A 21,208-nucleotide genomic window follows, 5' to 3' on the forward strand; every position below is an offset into this window, starting at 1 on the left:
GTTCCCACACGCTCCCGGATTGTGGTGACAAGCCCCGGCGTCCGTGACGCTCTCGAGCCTGTGGGGGCCGCAGGTAGGACAGGTGCTGAGCAGAGGCGCCGACGTGGCCTTCTGCCTCAGACGGCGGCTGGCGGAGAGGCTGGTGGCGACGGCCCAGGTCCAGAGCACCCCGTACCGGGCAGTAGCAGGCCCACCTGCGCCTTGGAACAAAGCTCGACGAAACACACACCGGCCACTGGAAGACGTGGGTGGCACGTCTTCTGCCGTGGCCAGGCCGGTGGGGCAGATGGGGCACACGCCAGGCGCCGGGGGTGATTCCCCTGACGGAACCCCTGCTCTGTTCCCCGGGCCGGCCCGGACACTGGGCACGGGGGTCGGAAAGCCAGTGACTGAGACACGGACGGCCCGTCTGACCTCAGGGCCGGTGGACGCGAAGGTGGCCCACGGCGTCTTCCCGCGTGGGTCCTTCGCAGAGAAGGGGGCGGTGGGGGGCGACGCCCCGCCGGCCTCACGTGGCGGGACCCTGCTGGTCCGCCAGGGGCCGCTACACGGTGGTCTCGTTCTTCCACGGCCCCGTCCGGATGTTGCCCGTGCCGTCCGCGCTGAAGGACAGGACTTCGCACATGTCTCCCTGGAGCAGCCCGTTCTGGCCGGGCCCGCCGAAGGGCAGGGACCGCGTCCTCCGGAGCATCTCGAAGTGGGCCGGGCCGTGGGCCACCGCCCTGGCTGGCCTCCGCGGGCAGCCGTAGAGCGCCGTGTCGCTGCCCTCGGGCTGGCTGACCAGGGGGAAGGGGTCGCCCTGGGCGCAGCAGGCCAGCGCGTGTGCCCCCACCGGGCCCTCCAGCGAGCTGGGGGCGCTGTCCGTGCGCGAGCTGAGGGGGCTGCCGTCCGGGCTGGACGGGACGTGGTAGGCGCACTCCTGCGTTGCGGCCCCCGGGTGGCGGCCGAAGTAGGGGGGCTTAGTTCTGCCCTGGAGGCAGCCGTGCAGGTGCGGGTCGTGCCCGAAGGGGTCCTCCTCGTGCACGTGGACGTGGGCCGCGTCCTCCGCCGGCCGCTCACCGTGCATCTTGGCGCAGCACGGCGTGGCCGGTGACAGGCAGCTGACGTGGCCCCGGGCCGCCTGCAGGTTGGTCATTTTGCAGTGGCCGGCGGGGGGGGGGCCAAAGCCCCGCGGTTGGCCCGGACGCGGCGAGTCCCGCCGGCAGGCCACGGGTCCCAGCGCGTCCCCGTTGGTGTCGAGCGTGGGGCGGGCGCCGAGCGTGGCGATGCCGCGGGAGGGGCGGCAGGCCCACCAGCACTGCCACACGTCGTCTCTCTTGGCACAGTGGTGGATGAGCACGAAGAGCCCCAGCGTCACGCAGAAGGCGCCGTACAGGCAGCTGAAGATCATGTCCAGGAAGTGGCCCTGGGACACGGCCAGCGCCCCGAAGGTCCAGGTGGCCGTGAACAGGAACAGCGTGAAGGCGGCGGCCCGCAGCTGGGCCTTGAGTGAGTGCTCGTTCTGCAGCAGCGAGGCGGCCAGGGCGTCGCAGGCGGGCGGCGTGCCGGGCGGAGCCCCGGGGCTGTGGCCGGCCTCGCGCATTGCCAGTCGCCGCTGCTCCTCCGCCCGCGGCCTGAGTTCGTACCTGCGCTCTGGGTGGCGCCGCAGCTGGACGTAGGTGCCCAGGAAGTACACGCAGGTGACCAGCGCGATGAAGGCCGCCGGCCCGTAGAACGCGCCCAGGCTGGGCTCCCAGGCCATCCAGCAGCTGCGGGAGGAGAGGGCTCAGTGAGCCGTGGCGTTGGGGCCAAGTGCCCGGCGGCCCCGCGGTCCCTGCCTCCCAGAGCTCACGGGGAGGCTTTCTCTGCAGCGCGTGAGGCCTCTCGCACGGCAGGGACGCAGACTCGGCCGTGCCCGCCACCCTGCTGGCACCCAGACCGCCTGCAGTCGGGGTTGTGGGGGGCCCGCGCCCACCTCTCTTCGGTGACGCCTTCTCTCCCTGCCCCGGAAGGCCTCGGACCCACTGCCGGAGCCCCAAGGGAGCAGGGCCGACCTTCTGGGGGCACGACCGGAAGGGCCCGAGTGCCGGGTGCTGCGCCTGACCTGTCCACGCTCTGAGCTGGCCCCGGAGATGTGGCCCTCAGTGTCCGGGAGGGGTCTGCTGGCGGGCGGGGGGGACATGTGGGGGGCGGGTGGTGGTCCTGCTGGGCACCCCCCACAGCGCGGTGCTCCGGGCTTCGGGGGGTGCGGGGGGGTTGGGGCGTCCTCCACTGACGGGGAGATACTCACTAGGGCCCGTCCTCATCCTCTGTCCCATAGTTCCTGATGTTCGTGGCGGCCGTGACCCCGCAGATGATGAAGGGCACCCCTCCGCTGATGAGGTAGAACCTACAAGAGGAGAGAAACCGCCTGAGCCCCCCAAGGACGACCTTGTTGTCCTAGCTCTCCTCCCGAAAAGGAGGGGCCCCATGTCCTTGACAAACACCCACCCAACAGGGGAACCCCCACCAGAGCCGGCCTCGCTCCTCCTCCTCCCTCTTTCATCTCCCTCTTTCTCTCCTCCCCCTTCCTCCTCTCCTTCCTCCCTCCTCCTCCTCCCCTCCCAGCATCTCCCCTCCTCCTGTCCCTTCCCCTTCCCCTGTCCCTCCCCCACTCACATCTTTGTGCACTGCCTGGCAGCCTGGCTTCTCAGTTCCTTGGGGGGGAGTTCTGACCTGTGACCCCCACTCCCCTCAGGTCAGGGACCCATCTGGATGGAAGTTGACCCTCATTCTGGGCCTGGCCTGCCCTTTTTGCCAGCGGGGCCTCAGCCAGTGGCTCTGTCTGAGGGCCGTCTAGTGCCCGGTGCAGTGAGCTGGCTCCTGGGAACGTGAGGAGCGGCCAAGCACACGGTCCACGAGCGCCTGGCCACCGAGTGCACCATAGGGGCCACGGTGACAAAGGCATCAGCTCATGGTGACCACAGGGAGCGGGCGCCACCCTCCTGGATGAGGGGAATGACCTAGGTCCCAGGACTGTGGGTGGGAGCAGGGTGACCTGGGGACTCTGTGCCTCCCGGAGTTCTCTATGCAGAGAACACGTCCTTCAGAACGAGGACAAATACGGACATTTTCTGACAAAAATAAAACTGAGTGAATTTGTTGCCAGCTGACCTTCAAGAAATGCTGAGTGACGTCCTTCAGGCTAAAGGGCTATTACACCAGATGGAAACTCAAAAGAATGGAGGACACCAGAAATGCTAAATGTTGGGGCAAATAGAAAAGATCTTCCTTCTTCTTGATTAAAAAAATCTATGATTGCTTAAAGAAAGATTCTAATACTGCCTAGGGGAATTGATAATCCATGTCGAGTAGCAGATGCCGTGTCTTTAGCACCGAGATGGCGGGGGGCACAGCCTCACGGGCGGGATCTCTGTATACCTTTCACATGGACGCGTACACCTGTCAGACCAAAGGCAGTGCGGAGAGCTGGTGCACATCAATCCCCGCGGCAATCCGAAACATTGATAGGGAAAAGTTAATAGATAAATTAAAATGAAATGTAAAACATTAAAAAAAATAATCCGAAAGAAGAAAATAGGACAGGAAAAGAGGAAGAGAAGGAAAAAAAAAAGAAGGAAAAGCAGAAGATAGGTGGTGGAATGGAGACCTGACTCCGCCCAGCGTTCCGGGACGGAATGCCCCAGCTCACGCAGAGGTGGGCCGGGCAGGTGCGCCACGGCATGCTGAGACCGCCCTGTCCGTGGCGGGAGCACCTTCCGTGCGGAGTTGCAGAGCCTCTGGACGTTGATGGAGACGGGGGCCCAGGAAGGCTGTGGCAGCCACCCTGATACCGGGGAAGAAGGGCTTCAAGGGGAAGAGTTGAAGAGGCCCGTGTTATGGCGATGTCAGCGTGGCTCACGGGAAGACACTACGAACGACACGTGTGCGGCCCAAGAAAAGATTCAAAATATGGGAGGCCAAAAGGGACACAAGTAAAGGGAAAGACAGACAACTCCAAAATCACGGTTGGCGATTTAAACTCCCCTCTCTTAGCAGTTGCTGGGGCAGCTAGGCGAGAAGTCGGTAGAGAAATAGAAGATTTGAACAATGATATGAATCACTTCCCCACAAATGCTCTTCCTGGACCATCACACCCGGTGACCGATGACGCTCGTTCGTGCCCCGTACCCGCGGTCTGCTCGCCGTGGCGGATGACGTGTGCACCGCGAAACAAACCTCGATCAGGTTAAGAGGGTTGTGATCATGCAGAGCATGTGGCCTGACTTCCATGAAGTCCTATTAACAATTAATGGCAGTGAGGAAACTAGGGAAACCACAGACACCTGGAGGTGAAACCACACACTTCTAAATAACTCATGGGTCTAAAAAGACATCATGAGGGAATCTGGAAAACGTCTTAAACACGATGAGAAAGGAAACAGTATATTTTTGGGATGCAGGGCTCAGAGGAACATTCATAGTAGCGAATGCTTCTGTGGGAAAAACAGGGAGGCCTGACATTCACTACCCAGGACTCCACTCGACGAGGCAGAAAAGGAAGAGGGCAGGGTAAACTGAGTCACCAGAATGAAGGAGACGACATGGAGGAGAGCAGACAGCAAGCAATGGTGAAAAACAGCAAGCCAAGCGTCGATTTCCGCAGACAGTCGACAACCCTGTGCCCGCCTGCCCGGGCTGACAGGAAGCGGGGCCACAGAGAACCAGACTCCCGTGGGGCGGGGACGGCGATTTGTAAACAGCCGTGGCCATTACTTCAGCAGCTTAGATGAAGTGGCCAAATTCCTCGAAAAAAATATAAATCAGCCAGATCGAAACAAGAATTAGGAAATCAGAATACTCTGTATCGGGTAAACCGGTTGGCTCCAACGTTCACAAACGTCTAGCAGAGGAGATTCCAGGCCCCCCGAGCGTCAGCAGTGCGTATGGTCACGTGTCTAAGGAAGAGATGACACCGATCCATCTTCGACAGGCTTTTCCAGAAAATAAAGGAGGGTCACCTCCTGACTCAGTTTACAGGGCAGCAGAAGCCGGTAGGAAAACCAGACAGATGCATGAGAGAAGAGTGAATTGCCCTCAGTGTCCCCCTGAACAGACACAAGCCCCTCTAACAGTGTATCAGCAAATGGAATCGAGGACTTTATGCCCAGGATAAAATATCCCAAGTAAGTTTATCGCAGAAATGCAAAGCGTGCGCTTCATGAAATCGACGTGGTTGGTCGTGGAGCACAGTAGGGACATACGATTGGCTCGTCGATGCAGTAGCAGCACCTGACAGAAGTTAATACACGTTCATCACGAAAAATCTCAGCAAGCTCGGCCCGGACGGAGTCTCCTGGGTCTGCCGAGCGGCACGTAAGGCGGGGGCTCCGAGTGCCTCTCCCGGGCCTGCAAGCAGCCGGCCCGGGGGCCCGAGCGACGCGGGGGGAGGCGGAGATACCCCGTGAGGTCCGGCACGGCACAAAAGGCGGGGCAGTGAGCCAAGCTCGGCAGAGCTGCGAGGGAAATGTCCCCGACTGCTTTCGATGGCTGGAGGAAAATGCCGCCGGTGAGCGTGTGCCTGGGGACCTGGCCTGGGGTCCAGAGCCCATATATAGCACGGAGAAAGGCGCCGGCCTGGGCTGCGTCCACGGCCGGCTGGGACGCGTGACGTCACGTGACCCCGCCTGCCACGCCTGGCTGCGGCAGCTCTGCTCCCAGGGCTGACCAGGCTCGAGGGCCCCTTGGAACCTGCAGAAAGTCACCGTCCCCCGAGCCGTGCCTCCACCCTCCACGGAGACACAGACCCTGGGGTTCCGGCCAGGAGGTCCCCTTTGATGCACGAGGAAGTGCGTGAGGTGACGTGGGGGCGCCGAGACGGGAGCAGCGTGGCGCTCGCCCTGCTCCAGCGGCAGTAGCAGCCCCCAGCGGGTCGCTCTGTGTCCTGGGAAGACAAAGGGGCCGCATTGCTAAGCTGCACCCACGTGGGTGGCTTGCCTCGGACAGCCCCCTGTGGTCCCCCCAGGCCAGTGTGGCCCCCTCGACTCCTGTCCAGCTCCAGTGGCCACAGACCATTCCCAGGGGGCCCCTGGCTCAGGGGGACTGCGTCCTCCAAGCCCTCCTGGCTCACACATCCTGCAGGGTGATACAGCCCCCACTGCCTCCGGCCGGGCCCCTCAGGCCGGCGGGCGCCTCGTCCTCGGCTGGGGCTCTCCCTGCCTCTGCCCGAGCGGCTCCAGCCCCAAGTCGCCAGCCCACAGGACCGCTGGGGAGCTGGGCTCCTGGTGCCGGACCGGCTGTGTGGGCAGAGGGTGCCGGTGGCCCCTCGGGTGCCCCGCCTGGGATGGCCGTTCTCACTGCGGCTGTGGGCAGCCGGCGGCGTGGGCACGCGGGACACGTGCGGGGCCCTGGCCGTCCCCGAGGTGGGCTGCCCTGTACCAGCCTCAGCTCGCCCGGTGGCCGGGGACCCTTTGGGCCTGGTCACCAGTGCCCTCCAGCCACACCCGCCCCATAAGGCGTGAAGCCCAGTCTTGGGCGTCCCGTCCGGCATTGTCGCTGACCGGCCAGCTCTGGTGGCACTGAAACCCCTGTTCACTGTAGGACGTCCCCTGATGTGACCCCAGGAGACACTGGCACGTTTAAGACCAGCCACGTCTCTGCTCTCTGTGTCCCCACATGGACCACACAGGGCAAGTCAGCTGGGATTCTGGGAGTTCATGTGGCTCCCAGGGACCAGACCTGTCTCTTCCTCTAGGGGGACGTTTTTAGAAAGAAGGGTGAAGCTGACCCTCCGTGGGACCCCAGCTGCCACCCCGAGGCACCACGCTGGACCCTGAGAGGCCCTCGGACACGCACAGGGCCCAGGGATGCAGGCACCTGGGGAGGAGGGTGGAGGGGGGCCCTTGCCCGACTGGCCTGGGCTCCCCCAGAAGCACGGGGACAGTGTCCCACTGAAGGGCAGATCGGGGAGCCCAGTGGTGGCCCGAACCAAGGACACTCGGCCCAGGGTGAAGCGTCACGCGGGGTCAGTGGAGTGGGGCACACGATGTGCACGTCCAGGTATGTGAAGTCTGTCCCTGCCGCGGGCTAACGTTGGCTCCCAGAACGGGGTTGTGCCGCCTGCACTGTAAAGGGATTAGGGTTAGGGTTAGGGACAGATACAGGGACAGGGATGGTCCGGGTGACCCGGGTGGCCTGAGATCATCACAGAGGTCCTCGTAAAGGGAGGTCGAGGTCAGACAGGAGGGAGGACGCTGCATGGCTGGCTGTGAGTCAGAGGAAGGCCCCGACGAGCGTGGCACCTCCAGAAGAGGCAAGACCACGTGTGTCCCCTGGAGCCTCAGAGGAGCCACCTGCCCTCACCTGGACGCAGCCCAGGACACCGGTTCTGACCACCAGGACGGTAATGAAATAGTGTGCTGTTTTAAGTCACATCGGGAGCAGAATGAGAGTACGGTCCCCAGCCACACACACCTCTCCAATGTCACCACTGCCACACACACAGCTCTGACGTCACCACCTTGCCATGTAGGTTCCCAGCCACACTCTGCTCTGATGTCACCACCGCACCACGTGGGTCGGGAGGGCGAATTACAGAGCTGGATGCGAAGGTGGGTTGGGGAGGATCAGGCTCGTTGAAGCGCAAACACGCTTCTAGCTGCCGTGAGCGGGAAAAGCCATTTGTGACACACGCGGCCACAGGCTCATGGGAGGCGCGTACGAGGAACTCCTCTAATTCACCGAGAAAAGACAGACGGCCCGACGGAAAATGAGAAAGGGGCTAGAACAGGCAGTGCACGGAGAGAAAGCCCAGCGCCCACAGGGAGCAGGTCACAGCTGGGGCAGGGGACAGAGTGAGTCGAGGGCAGGCGGGCAGCGGGGGAGCCTGTGCGGGCGAGATCTCAGGGCCAGCGGGGGCGTCCGCGCTGCAGGAAGGGGCGGCTGAGCTGAGCCCTGGGCCCGAGCCCAGCTCAGTCGGCGAGACGGCAACGTGGACGTCACGTGGACGGTGCAGTGGAAGAACAAGGTAGAAACAACATAAAGCGAGCGGGTCCCTGTATATACACAGCTCAGAGTCCCTGCAGACAAAACTGGAGTTTGAGGACTCACACTTGGCCGGGGAAGCCATAGAAAGAGACAGAGGTCAATAGCCAGGACGGGGGTGTGGGCCGCAAGTGGGCGCAACCCTGGAGGCGTCTGGCAGGGGAAGCTTCCGTTTCTTCCCCTGAAGGCACGTGACAAGTTTCGTAAGCTCGCACGCACGTTTTTGGCATTTTTTGGTGTAAATGTTCTACTAAAACAAGACAAACACTCCAGAAAGGAGCAGGTGTCTCCCGGAGCCGTGGCCCGGGCAGAGCGAGCGTGGCTCCCACGTGGGCACCTGACTCGCCTGCGGCCGACGGGAACCAGGGCTGAAGCAGGAACAAACCAGCTCCCGGGACACGGCAGAAGTCCAGGCAGCGGGCACCGGCTTTTAATGAAAGGGCAAACCCGGGAGTTCTGGAGGTAGAGACCAGAGAATGATCCGGAAGCCTGTGTCAGGGTCGGCCGAGGTCAGCAGGTGTGGCTGCGGCACAGTCCGACCCCTTCCGCCATCCCATCCGTGGCTCACTCCCTCTCTGCCACCAAAGCAGCGCTTGTCAGTGGTGGCCCCGGGCCCAGCCACCTGGGGCAGGGGGCAGGGGGCACGGGGGCCGCGTTGATCTGCGGCCGGCTCCCCGGGGTGGTGCCTGTGCTGGGGGTCCAGGGGTCCACAGGGTCCACAGGGTCGCTGTCCACAGGTGTCTGTCTGCCTCTCAGAGGACGGGCAGCCGTGGACGCTGCGGAGCAGGGCCTCCGTGGCGGTGTCCCTCTTTGTGAGGGCCCAGGAGGATGTGTCTCCGGTGCCACACATCCCGCCACACACCAGCATCTATTGTCAGCGATGCTTTGCCAGACGTGAACTTTCCCGCCACCAGCCCTGCTGAGCCGGCCTTGATGCTATAAACGGGCCGTTTGAGGGCTCCCTCCGTGCGCGTGTGCGTCCAGCGAGCCTCGCAGCCTCCGGAGCTGCGGGAAAACCTGACCTTAGAACCCGGGCACCTGCCTCCACCTGTGAGCGATGCCGGACGGCATCTCGGGGGCCACAGGAGAGACCAGGCACAGCAGACAGTTTCCCCGCAGCCCCCAGCCCCCGAGTTCAGAGCCAGCAGGGGACACGTGACGGGGTCCCAACAGCCGGACGGGGGCAGTGAGCCCACGTCGCCCTCCTGGACAGTTCTGTCCACTGGCCAGCCGTACTGGAGAGCTTCTCCCCCCACCCGCCCCAGCACAGCCAGAGGCACTGCCATTGGGCGTGACAGTCACCAGCCTGCAGGTGAGTTGCAGGGACAGGAGAATATTTGGGATTCTTGGTGGGGTCCTGGCTGCCAGGCCCTCCTGGGTTCTGAAGGAGGAGACAGGCAGCTATGGGAACGGGTTGGGGGATGGATGGGCTGGGGGTGGGCTGCAGCCTTGGGAAGGAGGCCCAGGCGGGGAGCCCGAGGCCCTGGGAGCCCGCTCGGACGCCCCCGGACACGAGGAGCCCTTTGGTGCTCGGCTTGGCGGCCGTTACACCCTCGTGGCCTCTCTTCCAGGCGTCTTCCCTGCACGCCCCTCAGTGCCTTTCCTTGGCGGCTTTTAGTGCGTTTCCTCCCTGGACGTGCAACAAGTCTTCATGGAGGAGGCTGAACGCTGAGTACATCCCACAGGCCCTGCTGGGACGGAGCCCAAAGGGCCCAGGCATCCGGCTGAGTCCAGAGTTGGGGCCCGGCTTCTGCAGACTCCGAGCCCTTGGACGCTTCTCTCTCTTCTGGAGTGCGTCCCATAGCCTGCCGCCGACCACCAGGTGGACCCTGCCCGAGGGGACGTTCACGCAGGCCAGGGAGGCGAAGGGGCGGGAGGGGCACGGGAGCGTGGTCCCCGGCCCGCAGGCTGGTGCGGCCTCGCTCAGTCACAGAAAGAGGCCCAGGACCCCTCCGGGGGCTGACCACTTGGGCCTTCTGGACCCGACTAAACCACCCCCACGAGAGGCACCTCCTCTCCCGAAGAGCGTCCCCCAGGACTGCCTGGCCCTGGGGCCGCCCTGCGGCACTCAGGGAGGAGAGCACCCTCGATGTGCCGGGAGAGTTCGTCCAGGCCACGCTCGGGCACGAGGAGACGCAGCCCAGGTGAGCTCGAGGACCACGCGTATGCCGTGGGCAGGTGTGAGGGCTGCGGGACGCGGCCCCAGGCGCCGCCCCGACCCGGGATCCATCTGAGAGACGCCCATCTCCGGGTCCGGTTAGCGCTCCGTGCCACCAGATCGATGGTTTCGGAGGAGACCACAGAGCACTTACACACTTGTCTGAGCGTGCTGCTGGTAAAGCCACCGTGCGCTTGGAGATGCGCGGCACAGTCACCCACGGCTTGCGCCGGCCGAGGGCGAGTGGCGGCGACAGCCACATGGGTTTGGTGCCTGGAGGGGGGCTGTTGACGAGACCCCGGGGCTCACGCAGAGACCCAGAGCGATGTCTGTGCCGAGCACAGGGCGCGACGTGTGTGCACACGACTCTGCCTGGGTCCCATCCAGAAATGCGCCCTGCCATGTAGCGTGAGGCCGGGACGCTCCAAGATTCTGCGTAGAAACACCACAGTGCCGCCTGCCGGGACTCGCCCTGGTGGTGCCAGCCCCGGGGGCGCGTGGCCACTTCTGCCTGAGAAGCGGTCCTGACTTCCGAAGCTCGGCCCGTGAAGCAGGACCTCTGCCCCCCGGTGTGGCATCGTGGGGTCACCGGAGGCCACGGGCATCAGCCGGGGTGGGTCCGGCTCGGTTCGCCGATGGCCTTGGAGCGCCTGCCCCCGTGCAGGACAGCCTCCCACCTGGGCCCTGCATGGGCTTCCTGGGGGCTCCCGCGGCCGCGCCAAAGGGGCGGAGAAGCCGAGAGCAAGTGCCGATCTGTGCCGTCTCTCAGCATACACACTGCCGTCGCGGAAGGGGCTCCTGCAGAGGCAGCCCCGGGACCATCCCCCCACCGGGCCGGGCGGTCCCGTTCGGCACCAGCTGCATGTTGGGTGAACGGGCCAGCTAGCGCCTTTCACCACAGGGCTCGCGGCGTCTAGAGCGTGAGGGCCTGGGTTTTAGTGCAGCTTTCTTCAGGTAGAAACACTACCGGCAGGCTTTAAATAATAGTGACCGACCTTGGTGCACTGTTTCAGAAAGGCCAGGAGAGGCTGCAGAATTAGGGCATAATCACAGGCAGCTAAATTGGGAACTGGCCCTGAGGATCTCGAAAGTCACAGCAGGGAGGCCGGCTTCATTAGGAGACACCTCCCCCGGCCAGCTGCGAGGGGCTGAACGGGTGCGTCCCCAGGCCCACACAGCAAAGCCCCACCCCCAGGTGATGGCCTGGGAGGTGGGTGCGCTGTGAGAGCGGAGCCCTCATGGACAAGGTCAGACCCCAGACAGCCCCCTGCCCCTTCTGCCTGTGAAGCAGGAAGTCTGCTCCCACTGGAACCGAGCGTGCTGGCCCCCGACCCCAGGCGTCCAGCCTCCAGACTGTGAGACACATTTCTGCTGTTTATAAGCCTCCAGTCGGTGGCATTGTGTCAAGGCAGCCAGCACGGATGGAGACCTAACAGAAGGTGTGGAAGCCTTGAGAAGGTCTGTCTCCTGAGAGACCTTGCTGAAGGGCCCTGAGTAGCGCCGTTGGGGGCGCCACGGCTGCGGCCAGCACAGCACTGCTGCCCAGGGCGCGCACTGCTCTCCCCGCCACGCTCCAGCGTGCTCAGGGCTGACGCTGCTCCCGCAGAGCCGCTGTGCGGGAAGTGGGGGGCTGTGGTCCTTAAATTGTCTGTACTGGCGACCATGGTGGTGAGGTCGTGAGGCCGGCTGGAAAAGCGCAGACGCGGGAAGAGAAGACATCTGAGTTGCAGTTAAAGGGATCCAAGGCAGTGACGAACGGCCCGCGGTGGTTTGGCCTGGAGCCCTCAGCACGGTGCGACCTCGCGGACTTGGGAGCCGTTCATGAGTCCTGTTCTCTGTGGAGAAGGCTGGCGCAGAGAACACGCAGCATTGTTCTTGTCTCAGTGTTTCTGGGCCCGTCTGCCTTCTCTTACCACGTGCTCGGACGTGAGCAGGGGCCGGCGGGCATGTCTGGGACACATGCAGCGCAGTCTGCCTGCGGCAGCCGGGTCCGTAGACTGGGCTGGGGGGCGGGCTGGAGACAGACTGGGGCAGAGTCAGGGACTGGGGACCACCTGATCTGGGTCGGGGGACAAGGACCATCAGGGGCAGTGATAGCTCTCTGACACGAATGGTGGGACGGGGGACACACGGGGGACATGGGGTGGGGGCTAGTTTCTGGGGACACACGGGGGACATTAGGTGGGGGTTAGTTCCTGGGGACACACGGGGGACATCAGGTGGGGGTTAGCTCTTGAGGACACACAGGGGACGTGGGGTGGGGTTAGTTCCGGGGGGACACATGGAGACGTCAGGTGGGCTCCTGGAATCTGTCTGACACCCAGCCCTGACCCCACAGAGTAGCTGGCCTCTTGGGGCTGACCCCTCTCACCTCCTGTTGTCCCTCGCATCCCCTCTCCTCAAGGCCATCGCTTCTCAACACGCACTGCCTAGCACTGGTCTTGCCCTCCTGCGTGGGAAAGCCAGACCCTGGGGCTGGGACCTTGCACCCAAGCTGAGGCTCTGAGTCTGTCCTATCCCCGAGGTGCACCTCCGAGGCCATGGGACAATACTTCTAGTGAGAAGATTTACCCCTTGGTTCCAGGCAGTGACATTTGGCAAGAGGCACGGAGGCAGCACTGAGGGACGGGGATGGGACTCACACTTAGTGGACAGCCACACCTGTGGGGACATACCAGAAGGGCCAGCGCTCTGGTGGGTGATGCCTGGGGCCGGCCACGGCCTCAGCCAAGGTGCTCCCCAGAGATGGAAGTACCCACTGGGCCGCAGCCCCACAGTGCCCCCCAGCCCCACGCGGAGAAAGCCCACACGGCCAACCTGGCCTCGGGGGTTCAGCCAGCAGGCCGAGCAGTGTAACCTACCCCTCGAGGCTGCCCCGCCGCACCTGCGCCCCGGGGCAGGGATGAGGGTAGGAACGAGGGGCTGTGTGCTCCTGTCACTGTGATGGGGACCTCCCCCTGAGGCCGCCAGCCACCTTGGTCGAGCTGGAATTTCCTTCCCTCAGCCTGCCACTGAAGTGCACAGGTGTCGAGGGGACCCCCCACCCCAAAACCTAACCATATATGGAAATTAAAGAGCACACTTTTATGGCCAAAAAAAGAAAAGGAAAAGAAAAAGAAAAAACAATCCGGAAAATCAGACGATACTTAAAATGAGTGAAAAACCCTGCAGCATGTCCGGACTCATCGGCAGAAATGTCTAACAGACAGACTAAGAGAGAGAGAGGACTAGAATTGTGTGGCAGTCCTGGCCCGAGCAATTAGGCCAGAAAAGAAGTAAAGGCCACCAGAACTGGACAGGAAGCAGGAAGCAGTCCCGGAGCGCCCGGGTCGCAGTCGTACAGACATGACGCGACGGGATCCACGGGAAAGCTCCTGGACACATTCAGCAAACCCCCAGGACGGAAGACCGCACGATGTCCGGCTGTGTTTCTACTCGTGAGCTAGAATCAACCCCAAGAGAACATTAAGGAGACAATCCCATTCACAACAGCACGAAGACAATGCTTAGGGAAAAGTCCTCCGCAGGCGGCCCGAGACGCGTGCGCTGAGAGCCAGAGATGTTGCCAACAGAAATCACGCGGACCCCAGTAAAGGGACAGATGTCCTGTGTTACTGCGTGGATGCTATGAATGTTCACGTGCCATGCTCTTTCCATGCCAGGCAGCTTCCATCAAAACTCCAGTGGCCGTGTGTGCGGAACTGATCCAAATATTCGTGTGCGGGGGACCCTGAACAGCCAGACCAATCTTGAAACACGAGATCCATCTGTGCTCTCTGCCCCTGGAACCGGCCCTAACGGGAGGGCGGTGAGCCTGACCCCCGGAGCGGGGGCCTCAGTGGGGACTGTCCCCTCTGCTGAGTGGGGATCACCCCCGGGGCTCAGGCAGGAAGGAGAATCTGGCCTGAGATGTCTTCCACTCCGGAGTCCTGTAAAATTTTATGTGGCTGTGGTTTCCTTGAGATCTCCAAATGGGCTTGCTTTTCCCCAAGGCTGAGCAGAGGGGCCTGTGGAGCAAGCGGGCAGACCCCAGTGCGGGCTCTCAGGCCCCACGGACGGACTCCCCTGCGGCAGACCCCTTGGTGGCATCCCCGTGGCCGACTGGCCACGGGGCCAACATAAGAAATTAGACAATCGGCCCCTTGTTTCTCAAAAAGCTGTGTGCTCTGAGTTCACACAGAAGGTTTGAACCCACAACTATTTTCTTTTTACTTCTCATCGGAAAACTTCAGAGGGAGGACACAGGGGCCCCCGTCTGCAGACCGCAGCACCAGCTCTGGTCGCTGCCCGCGCTGCCCGGGCCTCGCCAAGGGTCAGCAGGACGTGATGCGATGCTCTGCTCAGCATTCAGCATACGGTGTGGCCCGGGGGCCCTTCCCTCCCCAGAAGACTCCAGAACTACATTTGTGCTGACGTGGGCACACACAGGCTACTTTGCAGCGCTGGGCGTGGGGTCAGGGGCCAGATAAAAGGATGCCTCCTGGGGGCCAGCAGGAAGAGCCATCGCTGGTAAGAATGGCCCCGGCTGGTGTTGGGCCTGCAGGGTGAGCGTGGATGGCAAGTCGAGGGGCCTCTGGGAGGAAAAGACTTTGGCCCCCAGCTTCTGGGGTCCCCACCACAAGCCCCAGGCCAGGCGTGGCCCGAATAGGCAGCGGGGGAGGGCGGGCCCTCTGCAGAGCCCAGAGTCAATGTCTCCACCCTCCTGAGTCTGAACCTGACAGAGGTCAGTCCCCTAGGGAGCTGGTGGGATCACATCGCCCTGTCCCCCTGCCCCCCAGTGTCCAGCTTTTTGCACCAAAGAAGGGGACGTGGGGGAGAGGTGCTGGCGGTTTCTAGGCAACAACAAAAGGAGTAAGTATCTCAGAGTTATCTGTCTCTGTGACATGGCCGGTTCAGTGCATAGCCACTGAGCCCAGACCCCTCTAGACCCGGGTGCTCTGAGACCCTCGAGCTCATGGCCCATGGAACCCGTGTGTCTCCAGCCTCAGGCCCCCCGAGCCCACAGACCCCCACGACCCCAGTTCCCTGAGTCCACAGCCCACAGAGAACAGGCCCACCCAGCCCATAGTGCCACAAGACCCCAGGCCCCTGGAGCCCACGGCCCATGGAGCACAGGCCCATGAGCCACAGACCTGTTGCTCCTGGAAGCCCCTGGGAGTCTGGCTCAGTCACACGCGTTCTGAGGCTGTCAGAGAGACAAGTGCCAGAATGCTCCGTGGCCCCCATCTCCTTCTTCAAAAAGCCAGGCAGCGTTTCCATCAATTATAGGCCAGGAAATTCATTTTGAGAGTGATTTTTAAACCCTGGGGACCTGGGGCCTCCCCGGCAGGAGAAACGAGGCCCTGAAGTCTTGCCTTCTGGCCCCTGCCCGCAGCAGAAGCACCAGCTGCGTGGTCAGGGGTCTGCTAGCTTCCGAAAATCAGACGGTGTCGGAAAACCTCTGGGGGAGGTCACCTTGCTTATTAAACGATGAGGCATTGTTTTATCTGCCTCAAAATGAGTTCTTCTGACGGTTTTTAGGCGCACAGAGGTACTCCCAGGTGGCCCTTCAAATTTGGACCCGGACAGAGCTCAGCCCGAGGGGCTGGGTGTCCATGGCCCTGGGACCAGGCCACAACCTCCCAGGGACATCCGCTGCCCCTCACAGGGACCGCCGGTCCACCCTGAACCTTCCCAGCTTGTCCAAGTAACAGTCCACTGGCTGGAGCAGGGGCCCCTCTCCAGACCCATCTGCCACCAGCCTTGAAAGGCCCAGGCCACGGGGTCACCTTGGGGTCGGCGACCGAGCCACCTGGGTCTCTCCCAGCTAACGAGCAGGTACCCTGGCTCACTGAGGCTCGTGAGTGAACTGTCGCCGAGGCCGGAGCACTGACCCATCACCCAGGGCCGTCTCCACTGTGGCCTCAGGGGCGCGGATCTCTCTGGCGCAGAGGCGCGCCCAGCCGCCAGGGGGACACATCGGCCCCCAGAGCCGCCGATCTGGCTCCAGCTCTACCCCAGCACCCCGACATCCCTCCCGGGCACCCCACCCCGCCCCCAGCACCCACCCCGGCCCTGGCCACCTGTGCAGACCGGGTTGTCCCCGGACCCCGTTTCCCCGTGAGCCGGTGTGCCGAGACCCCCGGAAGATAGACCAGGTGGCCGGGCACGTGTGCTCGGTACCTGAGCAGGGGCTGCCTGGGGCAGGGCGGGGCCTTCTTGGTCACTTGCTTGTAGATGTTCCTGGCGGTCACCCCGATCCACAGCATGGTGGCCAGCGTGGAGTAGTGCAGCAGGATGCCCACCTGCGGGGAGAGGCCGGTCAGCAGCGCCTCCGAGGGCCGCCCCCCAGCGTGCTGCCCCGGAGACCGTGTGCCCCCCGAGGCCTGGGTCTGAGCCCTCCTGCTCCCTTCGCGTCCTCAGGATTCAGCTTGATAGTGACAGGGGATGAGCCCCGCAGGAGGGCACGTGGGGGTCTCACTCAGCGCCGATGACCCCTTCACAGGGAGTTGCCCGGGCCTCCAGGACTCTGGAGCTGGTTAGGTTTGTGTCCTGAGGAGACATGGGGCCGGGGGCCCCCGGGCCCGCACACACGGTACCTCCGGGGAGGTCCGCGAGAGGCTGGCCCCATAGGTGCCCCTCCGTGCGTGCACAGTGCCCGCCAACGTGCCCACGGTCAGCCTGGCCCAGACGCGGGGACCCGAAGGCTCCGGGGAGGACGTCCTCCGGGCTGGGCCCCACACGGGTGCCACCAGTTGAGGGGCGGGCGGCCCTGCAGCAGGGGTCTCCCCACGAGGCTGGTGTCGGGTTGCGTGTGACATAAAGCACCTCTAGGATCAGCCGCTGACGTCTGCTCCCACAGGCGCAGCTGCTGGTTGCTGTGGGAGCTGCTGGCCGAGCTTTTACCCCTCCCCCAGCACTTACTGTGTTAGCTAATCATGCTCCTCTGTCTCCACCTGCTTCTAGAAAACGAGGTTACCTACGAAGCAAGAACCTGACATTTCACGATGACAAGTAAATCACAGCTGTGATCGGAAAGGTGATTCTCTGAATAAAGCTAACATTGCATTATAATGATTTCTTGAATCCGGAATTCAAGTTTCACTTATTAGAAAACCTCAAATAACCAAGGGGAACGGCATGGGTGGGGTGGGCGCCCCGGAGCTGTTTGTGGTTTCGGGGGCCTCCCTGCACACGCCTGGTGAGTGCCGCCTTTTCTGCAGCCTTTTCCGCGGCCTTTTCCACAGCCTGGCCTGGGCCTCCTGTGGGTGCCCGTGTGCCGGACCTCACCCCAGCCTGGGAACCGGGGGGCAGGCACTCTGCACCTGAACCAGGAGGAAGGAAGGGGCGTGTCCGTCCGGCTCTCAACTGAAGGATCGCAGGCTGTTGAGGGGACAGCAGCGTGGCCGTCACCGCAGGTGACTGGAAACAGACGCCGAGTCCACAGAGAAGCCCCAGGGTCAGCAGGGGGTGGGAAGAGCCGGCTACGCTCCCGATGGGCTGCTCTGAGCCTCGCCCGCCTGGGGGTTGCAGCCTCCGCCTCCCAGATGCCACTTTGGGCCGGACGCGTGGAGAGGTCATAGGACCCCCCACCTCGGCTCGCACACCCGGCTGCCGCCAGGACCGGCGGGCTGCCCCACTCTCAGCCCCAACCCGGCGCTGACGCACATCATCATGTGGGGCCACTGGCGGCCGGCCGTTTGTGTTCACGATGTCACTTAGGACTTTAATGAGGTGCCCGGTCATCTTCTTGTTGCCATAGCAACCGTCTGTTCTCCAGCCGACCAAGTTTCAGGCCACAGAGCACAAGTGTGAGCCACACCTGGATAGGGAAGGCTGGCGGGGGCGTCCCGTGTTCAGGTGCCAGGGTGGTCGCCAGCTTGTCCCCTGCCAGCGTGGGGGCAGGCTTGGCTGCCCCCTGGAGGAAAACCACATTTACCGTGAATTGGCTTGTGGAGATGTGGAGGCTAAGAAGTCTGAGACCCGTGGCTCGTGGTGGGCAGGCTGGAGGCCCAGGAGACCCGACTGTGTGGCTCCCGCCAAGACCGATGTCCCAGCCTGGACAGGCACAGAGAGAGTCCCCCCTTCCTCTGTCATTGTCCCCAGGCCCCTGGTGGAGAGGATGAGCCCCATGATGGGGAGGGCACCTGCCTGAGCCAGCCCACCGGTTCCAGCGCTGACCGCATCCACACCGCACGGACGCGCCCAGAATGACGTCGGCCCCGTGATCAGTCAAATCGCCACATTAAAGCTAACTGTCCCGGCTTCTGACGCTGTGGTCTCCCAGCTGTGCCTCGTCAGGCCTGCCTCCTCTCCAGTGGGCAGAGGACAGGGTGTCTATGCTGGGTTACCCTCCAAAACAGTAGCGACGCTTCTGTCTTCGTCCGCCAGGCACAGGCCCGACTTCGAGAAATGTCGGGGGAGTCACTTCAAGAATGCCACCTGGAGGGCTTGCTGGGGTTGCAGCCCCGTCCCCTCACCTGGGCCCCAGCTCTGTCCAGAGAACAGAGGTCACTGTTCTCTCTCGTGCACGTGGTGCTCTCTGTCCCTCTTCCCCTGCCGAAAAGCTGGGCAGTGCAGCCAGAGTTAGCACGGCCCCGCTCGAAATTCGCGAATGAATGACCGAAGGTATCACGGGCCCGCTCCCGGGGACACGTAGTCCGGAGGTCAGGGTGGGATCTACTCCGGAGCTCATAGGCTGGCTTTCCCCGACGGGGTTCCTGAGGATGGCCACCACAGGAGAATCAACTGTTTCTCACACTACCGTCATCACCTCTGCAGACCTTGCCTCTCCGGACCCGTCCAGGCCCGGAGCGCTCCCCGACCTGCCACGCTCCTAGGGTGTCCACCTGGCTAACGAGGCCCCTGGCCTCCAGGAACCCCCATCCAGGCTGGAGCATGGACACAGTTCCCGGGTTTCGGGAGGGGGTGGGCTCCCCAGCGGCGCCGAGGAGCCTGGGGGGAGGGGGTGCTGAAGCCGGCGCCTCGCCGCCAGGGACCCGGCACAAGAGCCCTCGCTGGCCGAGCGCGACATTTCACCGCCCTCGGCGGGCTCCGCTCTTCGGCAGGCACCTCCAGGCAGGACACAGATTGGGTTTCCCGGGGTATGTGCTGCGGTTGTCGCCGTGCCTATCCAAAGGCTTAAGGAAGCGTGTCTGCCCCTCAGTGCGGTTTTTAGTTACCTGCTGGCGGCTTTGCTGCTGGGGCCCCAGCGTGGATGGCAGAATCCGGTTCCCGGTGGGGTGCACGGCCTGGACGGGGATTCGCAGGGAACCGAGCCGGATGTCAGGCTGCCTGGGCCCTGGGACGAGGTGCCGTCTGGTGGCCAGTGCCTGGAGCCGGAGCTCAGCCCGATTCTTCCCCGTGCCGCCCCTGCTTGAACAGCCTCTCACCCTCCCGCCCCAGGGAGAGTCGCCTGCCATCTGTGCAGGGGACAGGTCATTTTGTGTGCACAGACTGCCATCGAGGTCGCCACCGGTGCACCTGAGTGTCAGATAATTAGGCCTCAGCAGCTTCCACAGCATCAGTAAATGGTTGTAGGATTCACAGCAACAGAGGCTGTAAGGGGAGGGACATGAGCGCCGTGGATGCCAGGCTGAGACCCTCCCACCACGTGGCCCCGGCAGACACACACCACCAATGACAGAACCGGAAGAGGGGAGTCCTTGGTAAGATGGCTCTTCAGTCCATGGGGCAGCCCCCATCTGGCTCCTGCCTGGGCACTGGAGGTCACTGTCCACTTGGAGGTCACTGTCCACTTAGAGGAGACTGTTCACCTGGAGGAGACTGTTCACCTGGTGGTCATTGTCCACCTGGAGGTCACTGCCCACCTGGAGGTCAATGTCCACTTGGAGGAGACGGGCCGCCTGGAGGTCACTATCCACCTGCAGCAGACTGTCCACCTGGAGGTCACTGTCCACTTGAAGGTCACTGTCCACCTGGAGGTCACAGTCCACCTGGAGGTCACTGTCCACTTGGAGGAGACTGGCCACCTGGAGGTCACTGTCCACCTGGAGGAGACTGTTCACCTGGAGGTCACTGTCCACTTGGAGGAGACTGTCCACCTGGAAGTCACTGTCCACCTGGAGGTCACTGTCCACTTGGAGGAGACTGTTCACCTGGAGGTCACTGTCCACTTGGAGGTCACTGTTCACCTGGAGGTCACTCTCCACCTGGAGGTCACTGTCCACCTGGAGGTCACTGTCCACTTGGAGGTCACTGTTCACCTGGAGGTCACTCTCCACCTGGAGGTCATTGTCCACTTGGAGGTCACTGTCCACTTGGAGGAGACTGTCCACCTGGAGGTCACTGTCCACCTGGAGGAGACTGTTCACCTGGAGGTCACTGTCCACTTGGAGGTCACTGTCCACCTGGAGGAGACTGTTCACCTGGAGGTCACTGTCCACTTGGAGGAGACTGGCCACCTGGAGGTCACTGTCCACCTGGAGGTCACTGTCCACTTGGAGGAGACTGTCCACCTGGAAGTCACTGTCCACCTGGAGGTCACTGTCCACTTGGAGGAGACTGTTCACCTGGAGGTCACTCTCCACCTGGAGGTCACTGTTCACCTGGAGGTCATTGTCCACTTGGAGGTCACTGTCCACCTGGAGGTCACTGTCCACCTGGAGGTCACTGTCCACTTGGAGGTCACTGTTCACCTGGAGGTCACTCTCCACCTGGAGGTCATTGTCCACTTGGAGGTCACTGTCCACTTGGAGGAGACTGGCCACCTGGAGGTCACTCTCCACCTGGAGGTCACTGTCCACTTGGAGGGGACTGGCCACCTGGAGGTCACGGTCCACCTGGAGGAGACTGTCCACTTGGAGGAGACTGGCCACCTGGAGGTCACTGTCCACCTGGAGGTCACTGTCCACTTGGAGGTCACTGTTCACCTGGAGGTCACTCTCCACCTGGAGGTCATTGTCCACTTGGAGGTCACTGTCCACTTGGAGGAGACTGTCCACCTGGAGGTCACTGTCCACCTGGAGGAGACTGTTCACCTGGAGGTCACTGTCCACTTGGAGGAGACTGGCCACCTGGAGGTCACTGTCCACTTGGAGGAGACTGTTC

General features: G+C 63.0%; 1 protein-coding gene across 1 annotated transcript in view; it reads right to left on the reverse strand.

Annotated features, from left to right (window-relative positions):
• Positions 1-544: 544 nt before the first annotated feature.
• The window catches only part of ADGRA1 (adhesion G protein-coupled receptor A1), a 32,415-nt gene continuing 11,751 nt past the window's right edge, over positions 545-21,208 (reverse strand). Inside the window, exons 5-7 of the mRNA XM_030335514.1 lie at positions 16,322-16,443; positions 2,270-2,368; positions 545-1,748 (exon numbers count right to left, since the gene is read on the reverse strand). Coding sequence (XP_030191374.1) covers positions 545-1,748; positions 2,270-2,368; positions 16,322-16,443 — 1,425 coding nt within the window. The remainder of the gene's footprint in view (positions 1,749-2,269; positions 2,369-16,321; positions 16,444-21,208) is intronic.

The sequence above is a fragment of the Lynx canadensis genome, chromosome D2, assembly GCF_007474595.2.
Source record: "Lynx canadensis isolate LIC74 chromosome D2, mLynCan4.pri.v2, whole genome shotgun sequence".
NCBI classification, from domain to species: Eukaryota; Metazoa; Chordata; class Mammalia; order Carnivora; family Felidae; genus Lynx; species Lynx canadensis.